Source organism: Dipodomys spectabilis, unplaced genomic scaffold (assembly GCF_019054845.1).
Source record: "Dipodomys spectabilis isolate Male_0828 unplaced genomic scaffold, ASM1905484v1 ptg000289l, whole genome shotgun sequence".
Classification (NCBI taxonomy): Eukaryota; Metazoa; Chordata; class Mammalia; order Rodentia; family Heteromyidae; genus Dipodomys; species Dipodomys spectabilis.
Genome location: NW_024870966.1, coordinates 6049398 through 6063095, shown reverse-complemented (window position 1 = coordinate 6063095; position 13698 = coordinate 6049398). Strand labels below are relative to the sequence as shown.

General features: G+C 45.8%; 1 protein-coding gene across 1 annotated transcript in view; it reads right to left on the bottom strand.

Moving 5' to 3' along the window:
* Positions 1 to 3561: 3561 nt before the first annotated feature.
* Positions 3562 to 13698, bottom strand: part of Fank1 (fibronectin type III and ankyrin repeat domains 1) — a 67434-nt gene continuing 57297 nt past the window's right edge. The window contains exons 6-12 of the mRNA XM_042701359.1: positions 13135 to 13209; positions 12081 to 12146; positions 7165 to 7330; positions 5102 to 5245; positions 4050 to 4127; positions 3890 to 3934; positions 3562 to 3785 (exon numbers count right to left, since the gene is read on the bottom strand). Of these exons, the coding sequence (XP_042557293.1) occupies positions 3726 to 3785; positions 3890 to 3934; positions 4050 to 4127; positions 5102 to 5245; positions 7165 to 7330; positions 12081 to 12146; positions 13135 to 13209 (634 nt within the window). The 3' untranslated portion in view covers positions 3562 to 3725. The remainder of the gene's footprint in view (positions 3786 to 3889; positions 3935 to 4049; positions 4128 to 5101; positions 5246 to 7164; positions 7331 to 12080; positions 12147 to 13134; positions 13210 to 13698) is intronic.

Sequence of the window (13698 nt, the reverse complement as noted above, 5' to 3'; positions counted from 1 at the left end):
CCCAACCTCCTCCAAGTCATGGCCTTGTGACTGGGCAGCACCCCGGGTGGGGTTCTGCAGAGTCCCTTTCGTGGGCCTTCAGCCACACTGACCTCCTGCAGGGCCCTGCTTGGTTAGAAGAGAGAAAGCAGTTCAGCGATGATTACAAAATTCCCTTGTCTCACTAAGTTTCCCATTGCCATCTGTTGCTCTGTAGCTGCTTGAAAACTCTGCTGCTGTAACGAGTGACACTCTAAAACAGTCCTTTCTATGCAACAAAGACCCTGCCAGGATCCAGGTGGCATGTGCAAAGGTGCTGTTTTCCTGCCTTTGGGGACCCCCCTTATTTATTTCTGGGACAGTAATGGCAACTTACAACCTACACACACACACACACACACACACACACACACACACACACACACACACACCACCTGTTTCATATATGAAAAAGAAACACTGCATATGAAAGAGAGCTAGCAATTCCACATCCAGTGGTTCTCCATTGAGCGTGACCTGGATCCTTGGGGTTGAGTGCCCTGTAACCCAGCCTGATTTTCTGCTTTGTCTTCAAGGAGGCTGTCAGTGTTCCCTGTCATTCTCTTAGAACGTGACTTTTTGGTCCTTAATTTAGCACATTTGAAGAACATCGGGATCATTCTAGTTTTACAAAGAAGTTAAATGCCGGTTTTTGTTCACAGCCTATGAATAGGTACCTTCATCAGGCAGTGATAGGAAAAAAACCAATCTGACTCTAAGGCAGGACAAGCAGAATTAAGGAACTAATCATCCCCTAGCTCCTTCTTCTAGGCCAATATGGTAGGTGCCCAGGAAGCCACAGCGCAGCTCCGATGTTTGTGACAGCGATCACAAGACGCACCTTGGCCACAGGCCACTTAGCACTGCAAAGGTTAGCATTAGAGCTACATGAACCAGCACAGCCAGGTTGCAGTGCATCATCCATTTAGAATGCTTTGGTTTGCTTTTTTTTTCCCCACATAACTTCTTATGTTACATTCTGTTACTATTGTATATGTTACTCCTCTAGGGGATCTACAGGTAAACTCAACAAATGTCATTGTTAAGAGTATTGTATCCAACAAATAAATGGTAAACAGGTAAATACAAAGAGTGTCACGTTCATTACTGCGAATCTTACACCAGTGGTGGGGAAGCCGTTATGTGTATTCTGATTCATGGAGTGTTCAGAGCAGAAATGAAGAAGAGTGTCTGAGGGCAGGTAAGCGAGGGGGCCTGCTGCCCACTCTCTCAAGGTGAGAGTCAGGGACAAAGATGTTCATGCACACACTGGTGAGGATCAGGGAACCACATGCTCTTTGAGCATGAGTTCATACTTACAAAAAATAAACTTTTAGTCACTTCATTGATATAAAAGGTAATTTTTTTAAGTAAACAATGGCAGAACAGTTCAGACACGCAGGCAAAAGAAAATGGAAATCAGAGCATGGTAGGTACTTGATTTTTGTAAGTAGCATTTCATCTGATTTCACAAAATTACAGAAAATATGCATGGACAGATGATAGGAAGATGATAGCTAGCTAGCTAAATAGATAGATAAATGAATGGATAAACATTATTAATGGATAGATGATAGATATAAATGGATGGATGGATGGAAAGATGACTTAAATGTATGGATTGATAAATACATGGTAGATGGATGGGTGGATGGATTGAATAGACAGATAATAGATGACAGACAGATGATAGATTAATGGATAGATGGATTAACATCTATGGATAAACATTTATGGATAAAACATCCATAAAATGGATGGACAAAGAGAGGGAGAGGGAGAGAGAGAAAGAGAGATTGGTTACAAGAATAAAGGGATCTTCATTCCAACCAGGAGCCACTCCAGCCATTAAGATGGGATGCACTCATAAATCGAAATGAATTGAAATTTCTTTGTACAACTACTTAAAGATAATTTTTAAAAATTTGAAGAGTAAGGGGATCCTCATTCCTATCTGGTGCCACACATAACAAAGCAAGTAGGCTTTGTGCAGTCAGTAGATGACTACACATAGCCAATAAACAGAACCAAACTCACATATCAGGTGGGATTCTCCAAACACACAGGATGTAACTTCCAAGTGCCTGTGGGGAAGAAAAGAGATCATCAAAAAATAAATTCTGTGCCCTAAAATGCAATTATTTTTTCCTCAAAGATGTATTTTGGATTCTCTGAAAACAGCACATTCCAACTCAAATGGTTTGAGAGTGGCCCAAGAAATTTGTAGTTAGCAAAGGCTTCCAATGGAATCTTTGAGTCATGAAGATTTATAGAAAAATCCTTGCCAGGTGCTAGTGGCTCACACCTGTAATCCTAGATACTCAGAAGATGATATCAGAGGGTCATGGTTCAAAGCCAGCCTGGGTAATTAAATCCATGAGACTCTTGTCTCCAATTAGCCACCAGAAAGTTAGCACTGTGGTTGAAAGTGGTAGAGCACTAGCCTTGAGCAAAAAGTCTCAGGGACAGAGCCCAAGCCCTAAGTTCAAGCCCCACAACCGACCCCCCCCAAAAAAATCCTTATTCTGACTAAAGCAATGCTGAGGGGAAAATTCATAGCCTTAAATATACATTTTTTAAACCCACAATGAGTGGATCTAATATCTATGAAAATAATTTATTAAATGAACAACAGAATAGATAAAAGTAGACAAAACTAGCCAGGCACCAGTGGCTCACACTTGTAATCCTTGCTACTCAGGAAACTGAGATTTGGGGATTTAAGTTTGAAGTCAGCCAACCTGTCTGGGTTGGCTTTGAACCATAATCCTTCGATCTCAACCTTCTGAGTAGCTAGGATTAGAGTTGTTAGCTACTGGTGGGCTTTTAATTGGTCCTTTCCCACCAAGAAAATTTCACTTCTGTGAGAACCATTGTGGCGGGTTTACATCTCTGGAGATGCAAAGGACGTGTGGCCTGCTAACTTCTTTGCTGAGTTCTAGGTTTGTCTGCCAAGCTAGAGTTCTACGTTTATGTCTCCAAGCTCCTAGGCGGGAGAGTTGGTTACATTAACCCCTACTTGTCAACACAGTACACAATCAACTTCAAAATCCTTTCTCTCCAGGGACTAAATACAGTATGAGACTCTGAGGCAAAATCCTCAAGCCACCAGCAGGCTGAGCATTTCACTGCTAGGGAAAAGTGTGTAAGCACCTAGACCAACAGCCCTGTCCCAGGAAACCTGAGCCTCAACCAAACACGGCCCACTGAACAGGACCACAGTCTTGAGATAGGCACTTTGAACTTTGATGTGAGGCCAAGGGGCATGGAGAAAATGCTTGGGCTTTTTTAGGAGCAGCAGCACCTTGGGTGATAGCAGCAGCCTGACAACACGGCCTGCAAGGCCTGCAGTGGGTCGGGAGGGGAGAGAGCGGGAAACACATGGCAGGCGGAGGCTGCTGGGCCTGGAGGGGCTGGGGGACAGCTTCAGGGAGTGGTAGACCCAGATGTGTTTGCACCAGAGTTTCATCCACGGTGTGAGGAAACACCCCTGCCCTGCCGACACCCAAGGATGAGACCGCATACACACGCACTTAGGTAAAAAGATGTATTTCAACGTGGGAACAGTTGTCTGATGCATAAAAGTCACTGTGAATCTTCAGCTAAATAAATAAACATATGGAGCCCTCAGAGAGACGGAGCTTCTTGCTTCTAATTCAACAGTCACTCTTTGTTTGGCATGGATGGTGGGGCAGGTGGTGCTCAGGTCAGTGGATGGTAGATTTTCTGGACAGCTTTTTCCTTTCTTCTAATAAGGACAGTACATTCTAGAAAAACAAAACAAACAGTGGATGTCCTCCAAGCTTTGGGTGGGGCCTCAGACTCTGAAAGTACCAAGAAATTAGCCAGACAGGCCGAGACGGAAGCCCACCTTTCTGCCGAAAACCCGAGCCATTTCCAGCACACCCTTGCCAAACTGAAAGAGAAACAAAAAAACATATGATCCATATAAGAATATATAACAACACACAGAACTGTAATGCACTGCTATCTTCTCCTCCGAAGAAAATCCTTTGAGAAAGATCATTTACCTCATTTTTGACACTTGGATCTGCCCCTCTGTCAAGAAGCAACTGAACCAACTGTTCGTGATTATTCAACACAGCCACCTGAAGAGAGAATAGCGCCATCTGAGGTCCTCTCCCTGGGGGGCCTCGGGCAGTGGGGAGGGGTGGCATGTCCCCCATGCAGGAGGCCACGGGCCTAGCTTGCCGGGCCACCGGGGCTTGACAGGCCTGCCTTCTGCTCACCGAACCGCAATTGAAAATGTCACTTGCCTCTCTGATGAAATGTCAGGGGAAAGCCAGCTAGCCCAGCACAGAGAAGCTACCTGTTCACTGCGTTAACAGATCTGTTTGGATTTTACAATGGCCCTGGGGACTACAGGTGACCACCTTCAAAGAGGCTGTCATGAAAGACAACAAAAAATACTACAGTGGTGAGTGTTGTGGTAGACACCTGTAGTCCCAGCTATTGGGGAGACTGAGATAGGAGAATCACTTGACCCAGAGGTTTGAGGTTGACCTCGCAACATAATGACGACCTGTCTAAATAAAATTATACAATATATAATTATATGTAACATATTACATATTACATATATTACACTTAATTATATATTAGATAATATATTGATATATTAGATAATATTTAATATGATATACTTTGTTATATTATATTGTACTATTATAATTATTATATACTCCATATAAATTATACATATTATATAATGTATAATAGAGATATTATAAATAGGTAGATACCATGTATACTATAGTTGTTATTATATATTATATATTGTACTACCATATAATAGATAACATATGTAAGGTATGATATATATCATATACTGTTATATATAATATGTTATAATACATGATAGTTATATATTACAATAATATATTACATATTATAATATATATTTTACACACACACACACACACATATATATATAAAGTGACCTTCCTTCCTGCACCTTTACTTATAGGCTGGTAGGGCATCACAGAAAGCCCAGGCTGGCATGTGTGGCTGACCTCACAGGAGGCCTCAGGGAGAAAGGCCAGGCCCGTGCGGGAGGACATACCATGAGAGGTGTCTTTCCATCTTTGTCCCTCACATTCACATCAGCCCCAGCGTCGATGAGGACCGAGGCCACCTTCTGGCTTCCAGACACCGCAGAGACTCTCATCAGCGGGGTCCACCCGGAACCCGTGTCCATGACGTCCACCTGGGATGGCAGAGGAGGGGGCCGTCCTGAAGAAAGAAGAGTCACCCCCCCCCGCACTCCCCCACCAGGGTGCGGGGGCTGCGGGAAGCCCAGGTCTCCCGCACTGTGGTCTCATTGTCTTGAAATGCAGCGAAGATGGCCTGGCCAGCCGGCCTGACCCTGGCCCCGGCTGAGCCCGCCTGCTTGTTCTGGCCTAACTTCCCGCCTGTCTTTAACGTGGTGGGGTTTTGTTTACTTTTCTTCTATGTATCTTTGAAAGCACTTCACTTCCTTCCTAGAATAAGACGGAAGACCTACACCCTCACACACGGCAGTAAGGGGCCTTCTCCATTTTAGGTAGGACATCTATCCTAAATGCAAAGGGGCAAATCCGTGACACACGATCTCATCTGCCAGGGTGGCCAACTCAATTCCTTCTCCACACACAGTGTCCCTAGTAGCAGACTCAGTTCCCTAGACTCAATTCCCTCAGTGCTGTGCTTTACGAGACCCATGGTGAAGTAATAAGATGTCAACCGTTTCCTCTGCAGCTTCAGAAGAGCATCCCAACGGAATCACCAGGTCCTGGCCGGTTGCCTAGGCCTCCCCAGGCCAGCTGTGTGTGTGTGTGTCTTAAATCATCTCCCACAACCAAACGAACAGCCGTGGCCCACAAGCCCATGCTAGTGAATAGTGGCCCAGAATCGCCTAGGCGATGCAGTTAGTTGCACACGTTCACACACATTTTTCTCTTTGGATTCAGAAAAGTCAAGAGTCTTTCCAGTCTCTCACAGTTCACCACCGGTAGGAACAGTCCCCTTTGGAGTAAATATCACTGGACATTTGGGAAGAGAGTGGTGGAACTCTGCTGCGTGCCCTCGTCCACCCCCACTGTCCTCCGCAGCAGCCAGCGCGCCAGCTGCCCACAGCATCTGACCACCACCTGCAGCCACCCAAGACCCCCCGGGGGCACGCCATGCGGCCCTGCCCTCCGCAACATGGCTCCTGTGCTCCAGAAAAAGGTGGAACTTAGCCCAAACTGTGCTCAGAGCTAAGCCCAGACAGCCTACGTTTCCAAAATCCCAGCGTGTATGTGATCAGACCAAAGACTGCCCAGTTGGGGATCTTTCTCCCTTTCAACAACAACAACAAAATAATTAACCTTTTTTCAACCATGGATGCTCACTGGGTCTGAAACGTGAGACCAGTCATCATAAACCTAGCGAGGGGCGCACAGCTGCTGAGAACAAGTCTAACACCCTGTGGGAGATGGGACTTTGCTCCATCTGAGTTGAGTTTTCAGGTCCTTGGTGCAACTGCCCAGTACATGGGTGCCATCTGGCAATCACAGCCCACTGAACTCATCCGATCTCAATTTCTAGGCCTTGACATTTTCAGTCCAAGTCTTTGAAGAAACTAAGGTGTTCCCTTACCATTCTTGATCTCATTATAATTACCCTTCTCCAAATACCTACACATGTCCAAGCAGCCCAACTCCTTATTTGTCACACCAGATTTATACTCCTGATGACCTACAAACAAATGCAGGCCAAGGCGCCTGTGCCCTGGCAAAGATGTGTGCCTGCCTGCAGCGAAGATGAGGGGAGCTGAAAGGCCTCCATCGCCCCTAGAGCCAGCTTGCCCTTGGGGACTGATGTGTAATCAGCACTCTTTAAAGCTAGCCACATACCAAGCAACAGGAAGCACTGTGGCCATCCCTTCTTCACTATCCTTGTGTCTTCAGCGCTTAAAGCACTGTCTGGCACGAGGTGGATGCTCAGGCTTCTTCCTACATGACGCCACACCACGACCATCGGAAGCCTCATGATTGATCCCATCCATTCTCCAAAGCCTGGCAGACTTCTCCTGATAAGTTAGAGACCTTTCTCCAGCCCTGGGCCCTGTAGAAAGCACTTCCAGCCCAGAAGGAAGCCCCGTACCTCACAGCCCTCCTTGATCATCCACTCGATCACGGGGCAGTGGCCTCCATCTGCAGCCCAGTGCAGCGCTGTACAGCCCCCCAGGTCTCTTGCCTCCCACGAAGCTCCGTGTCGTCGGAGATACTTCACGACATCAAGGTGTCCTTCGTAGCATGCGAGCATCAGACTGCAACACAAAGCAGCAGCAGCCTCCGCCCTGAGTGCCGTCCTGAACCCAGGACCCCATTTAACCCACTCGCTTCACCTGAAACCTGATTTCATTGGTTTTCATTTCTACACATCATCCATTTGTCCACCAAATGAGTAGCTACACAAAATATGCTATGTCCATATGAGAAGGGAAAGAAAGGCTACCAGAGGAAGTGACCTTAGAACCTTACAATCCACAAGACGCTGGACACATGTTGTCTGATTCTGTTTATAGGAAATGTTCAGAGTAGGCAAGTCTCTTAAGAGCCAGCTACCAGGCTAGTGGATTCCCTTGGCTACAGGGAAGAGGTATGGAGTGACTGAGTGAGGATGTGGAATCTTTGGGGGATGATGGAATTAGGTGGTGGCTGCTGCACAATTTTGTGAACACCTTTTTGAAAGCCAAATTGTATGTCTTCAAGGGTGTGTCTTATGGTATATGACTTTTCCTCAGTAAGAAAAGGAATAATGACTGTAACTGAGTGTAAAGTACTGGAGTTTAGAACATCTATAGTCCCTGACGATATTTAAAGAATAAAGAAAAAGGAAAAAAAACTAATTTGCTACTACTAGAGATAACAAGTTTGAACTCAGGGCCTGGGGCTCACTTAACTTGCTTGTGCTTGGTGCGCTACCAGCTGGACTATACTTCTTACCCAGCATTTTGCTGGTTAGTTGGCAATGGAGTGATGCAGTCTCATGGGCTTTTCTGTTTGGGTGGCCTCAAACTGCAGTCCTCCAGATCTCTGCCTTCTATGTGAAGTGTGTAAGTGGGAGGCACTGGTATCCGGCTCCTCATGGCTGTCTTTAAATGCACACTTCCAAATTTCTTCCAATTCATATTTCCAACCACTCCATGAAAGTATCCTTCTTGCTCTCTCTCTACCAGTGCTATTGTTTTTTAATTAACAACCTTATAGGTGGTTTTTTTTTAATCACTGGTAAAGTTGAACATTTTTCATATGGATTGTTTACTTTTTTCCAGAAAATTGCTTTTTCCCACTGTATAGCTCTGTGTTTGGAGTATGAAGATGTGTGCATGTTTTCTACACTTTGCAGATAACATCCATTAGATATTTGCTCCCTAGTCCTTACCTCTGTAGTCAAAGTGTTTAAAATATATCATGTACATTAGTCTTTTCCTCAGCAATGTCTTTCATATTGTATGCCTTTCACGTTACAAGATCAGATGAGAGTATACTTGCTTCTAGGTGGTTTTGGTAATTTTTATCCTTAATTCTCGCTCACAGTGTGTTACTTCAAGGCCAAAACCAAACTTAATGTTTTTGTCTTCAAAGGTCCTGTTTTTCTAACACCTTCCTCACTGCTTTTTGGTTCCCATTATCAGGTGTTAAGTATGCGTTTATACACGTTCACTTCAGGATTTCTATTTATCTTTTTCCCATTCGCCTGGACCAGTGTCAGCCTACTTTAATAACTATGACTTTTTTAAAGCATTCTCGTAACAGTCAAAGCAAATCCTTCTCTGATCTTCTCAGAGTTTTAGAAGCTGATATCATCTATTTGTTCTTCCAGGAAAGTGACAATCATTTTGACGGTCACTGTGTCTGAGGCAACATTCGATCTATCTGTTAATTTGGGGGACACTGGAATCGCCCTGGGAGTCCAGCTCACCCTGCTGACCTGTGGCACACATCACTACTTTAAAATCTTGGTGTCTCTCGGTACAGTTGTCATAGGCTTTCTTTTCGTTCAATTTTATTACCGTTTCAGATTTCCTTTTCAATTCTTCTTTCTCTTTCTCGTCAGATTCATTAACCGGTAATTTCAGGTATTGTTAAGTTGCCTTGAAGTTGCCCGCGTACCTGAACTTCCTTATTAAGCTCAAGTATTTGAAATTGCATTCTCTCAAGTTCTGTAGTACAGGATTCAAGCCTCTGATTCCAGACCTTTCCAAAGCTAATTGGCCTTCCAAAAGCCACCCAGCATGAATTGACAAGCTATCACCTGTATCTACCAGCACTGTTTCACCCATGTTTCAAAGGTTAACTCCTTAAATGCTCTCGACAGCACCAAAAGTAAGTCTTTCTCTTATTACTGTTGCACAGAGGGTGAAATGGAGCAGTGGGGAGGGGCACACAGGTGTGTCTGTCCATCCCCGCCCGTTCTGGAGACCTCCCTCCCCCGTCACAGGTGTTTGTCCATCCCCGCCCGTGCTGGAGACCTCCCTCCCCTCCTCCATGTGGAGGACCCCCTCTCCCACACGGGCTTCACTACTAACTTAGACAAGGAATCTGCCAGTGCTAGGAATGACACTGGAGAATTGTCTGAGATTATTAAAAGAAAGAAAAAGAACATCAGCTCTGTGTGGTGCTGGGCATGTGTGTACCTGTAATCCCAGCTCCTCAAAAGGCTGAGACAGGACCATCACAGGGCGAGAGCAGCCTGTAAAACACAGTGAGGTCTCCACCCAAGCAGCTGGGATTCCTGGAGTGCGCCACCACACCCAGCTCTTTCTCCCGCTCCAGGGTATGAGTAATGAACGCTCTGTGGCCCCTCAGCTTCCTTCCCCTCTGCTCCGGAGAAGTTCACAATTATTCCCATCCAGGACTTTCTTAAACTGCTTGCCTGGAAGGATAGGCTCAGTGGTAGAGTGCTTGCCTTGCATGCATGAGGCCCTGGGTTCGATTCCTCAGCACCACATAAGCAGAAAAAGCCAGAAGTGGCACTGTGGCTCAAGTGGTAGAGCGCTAGCTTGAGCTGAAGAGCTGAGGGACAGCGCTCAGGCCCAGAGTTCAGGCCCCACGACCAACAAAAATAAAAAAATAAAATGAAGTAAAGTATCCATCTCAACAAATATACCAAATCTACTGTTAAGACACAAAGCACCCTTTTCTTTTCATACTTAATTTCCCTCCATTAGATCAAGTGATATCATCGCAGTATTTAGGCGACTGAGATAAGACAGTCATGAGTTCAAGGCCAGCCTGGGCTACATAGTAAGGCCTGGTCTCAAAAACAAATTTTTTTAACAAATTGCTCTACCATCATTATTATGTCCCCCTCTCAATTTCTAATGCTCTCTCCTCTCGTATTTCCAAGAAATTGGTCTATACTGATCGTACTTTTTTTTTAAGAGGCAACTCTCCTACTTCTCAGTAAACTTTCTCCTTTTTTGATGACTCAATTCTTATTTTAATTTTTTTTACCATTTTTCTATCTTTGTAGAACATAAAAACTTCTCTAGTTGATGGCTTAGTCCTATACTAACTCACGAGTTATATGGAGAATACTCTAAGTCTGGGAGCTTGTAGATGTTATTTAAAACTCGCTCCTGCGCCATGTCCAGAGGACGGAACAGGGCGTTGCAGGGGCTTTTCTTAGGGTCCCTCATTCTCCTGGGAGCAGCAGACCACAGAGAGATGGGGGGCAAGGTGGGGATGGAGGCCACGTGCATCTACAGCTCGCTGCCCCTAGGTCCATCATTAGCAGCAGCGACAGCCTGACAGCCTGCCGTCCAGCAGAGGTCAGCACCCCGCGGGACCCGCCTTCCGTGCCGCATCCTCACACCACATCCTTCAGTGCCTTCTGACACCCTCTGCAGGCAAAAGTGGCATTTGGCCCAGGATGACTGACCGCACCTGTGTCTGAAGGCTACGTGCCTGAGTCCCGAAGTTAGGGCATGCCTCAGGGTACCCAAGCTATGCTGAACCAGCAGAATCTGCCCTTGGGAGGTGTAGGCCCAAAGCCCCCCTGAAGCCACTGTGACAACAGCTTGATTTGCTCCCCTAATCCTGCAGGTGGGCAGGCTTGCTGGCTTAGAAATGGCTGGATGTTTTCTTGATGACTGCTCTATCTAGCATCTGTGTGCGTCGGTGTGCATCTGTGTGCATGTGTGTACAGTGGGAACCACACGTATCACACTTTGCTCTCTGTGCACCACAAGTACCAACACCAGAGCCAGGCATGTGAGAGGCAGCTGATAAACACTGGTGGGCTAGAATTCATTAACTCTGCTACTAAGTCAGTGAGTAGTCACGCCTTCCCTCCATCCTTTGTTAATGTCACGCTCTTTTTCGTGAACTTTCCTGTCATGGGCTCTGCCCTTCATGGCAACCTCCTGAAAGCTCTTTTGTGGTTATCGTCCATGCTGATCTCTGGCTGCTTCTTTAGAAATATCTGGAATCCTTGGAAAACAGGGGAGAGCTGGAAGGGAACCAGAGTCCTAGGAGTGCAGCACCGTGCTGAGCACGCCGCTGACGTACCAGGAGCACTGCAGGAGGAGGACACATTGGAATGCATGCTCTACGGTGGGGGGGGGGGGAGGGGGGGGGAGCAGAAGGGAACCACCACCGCCCCTCAGGAGGTATAGCCCTCAGCACTTCCAAACCAAAACCAAAGTGGAGATCTTCGACCTTTGTTGCCTTAGTCTATTCAGCTTTTACAACCTTCACACCAGATGATGGTCAGCGTTTTCCTGACTGCCTAAATTTCACTGAGGCCAATACCAAGATTTGAACCCAAGATTATAAACAGTGTGAAACAAATGAAAAAGCAATGATTACACTATGACCGTGAGAAGCCTACTTTAGAAAGAATGGCTCCTTTTTTTAAAAATCCCCTTTTCACTAAAACGTTGGTACCAAGAACAACAAACCAAAATGGAAGGAAATATTCTGGCTCAGGCCTAGGGACACAAGCACAACCCCACGGGGGTGGTTCAGGCCCCTCCTGCCCACCCGCCACCTCCTGTCCCTGCTGCCTACCTGTCCTTGCCACTTCCATTCTTCAGATTCACATCCGTGCCGTTAGAAATTAAGAGTTTCACAAGCCTAAAGGACGCAGGGTTAAAGCAGCAAAGTAAGTGGCTTTGTTGACTTGGAACCCAAGAGAACCCAGAGCCAATCAGAAACAAGACACTCGACACCCATTTGCAACACCTTCTGTTCCATCTTGAGGAGCCAGCTGGTTTTAAAGATACGGCAGTGTTAATCTGGAAGACCACTCAACACTAGAAACAGGTTTTTACTAAGTCGTGAATTATTCATTAATGAATGGGCTGGCCAGGGTAAAGACTGGACTATCAAAATAACTCCGTCATTTTAACCGCCACTTTTAATATATTCTCAAATGGCAGCATTTAATGGAAATGCCTTTCTTTTTCTTTTCAAAATGGCATTAATTAAAACATAAATGCGACTGAAAAAAAAATAAATGGTTAACACTTATACTTTGTAAAATAGGTAATGGGGTGTGTCCTTGAAATCACATCGGAGGAACCTGGTGCCTAGAATGTTCCCCGTCCATCTTTTTGTTTGTTTAAAAGATTCACATTCCAACAACCAGTGTTCCGAGGACATATAAAATCCACTGCATGTGATTAAATGGCTCTCTTCCCTGATCTATGATTGCACATTTTCCATTCTCTCCTGCATGCTGCATAATGGAGGGTAGAAGCGGCGTGAAAGGGGTGAGATGGGGTGAGAGGGCGGCAGGTCGACAAACGAGGAGGGGGATGCAGCCATAAAATCCAATCTACATCCTACAAAATTACAGAAAAGTGCAGGAAGGGATGGGTGAGGACGCGGAGGAGGGTGACCTGGAGCAAGATGCACTGTGTCCGTAAGCTTCTTTGTTCAACTGAAGATAATAAAAATATCAAATAAATAAATAAAAGCAGCTGCCATCGGAAGCCATTGAATGAGACAGTTTGGGAAAGAGAGAGGCGGCGGCCCCTCCGCCAGGCTCTTCTGAGGCCCCACCCTGAGGGTGCCCGGTGGGAAGGGAAAGGCTGGAGCGCACGCTCAGAGCACCTCATACCTGGTGTATCCTTTCTGAGCTGCGACCATCAGAGCAGTAAAGCCAAACTTATTGGGAACATCGATCTTGACATGACTTGGGAAAAACAGAGAGAAAAGGGATCAGCATGTGCAACTCTGCATGGCTCCCAGGAGAGGGCGCTCCCTGCAGGGCTTGCCAAAACTGCCTCCTTTTACCAAAAGTGGCTATTTTCTTCTGGGCCAGTGAAGCTTTTTGTATGATTATTGATTTACTTTATTGTTATTGTAGAGGTGATGCACAGAGGGGTTGCAATTTCATGAGTCAGGTAATGAGTACATTTCCTTTCATACGGTGTCTTCTGTTCCCTCTTTCTCTCCCAGTCCCTCCCGCCCATCTCCATCCACGGGTTATACAGCTCACTTTCGTCAATGTCCAGCACACTGAGGCTTTATTATCTTCCAATGCCTTGCCTAATATTTTTTAATGATTCAAACAAATGCCTCAGTGCACTTGAAACAGACAGGCTTCTTTCGACCCAGAACCTCTGTGACCTCTAGCCAATGGGCCCAGCCTCTGACAATTGAAAACAGTGTTCCTCCTGGC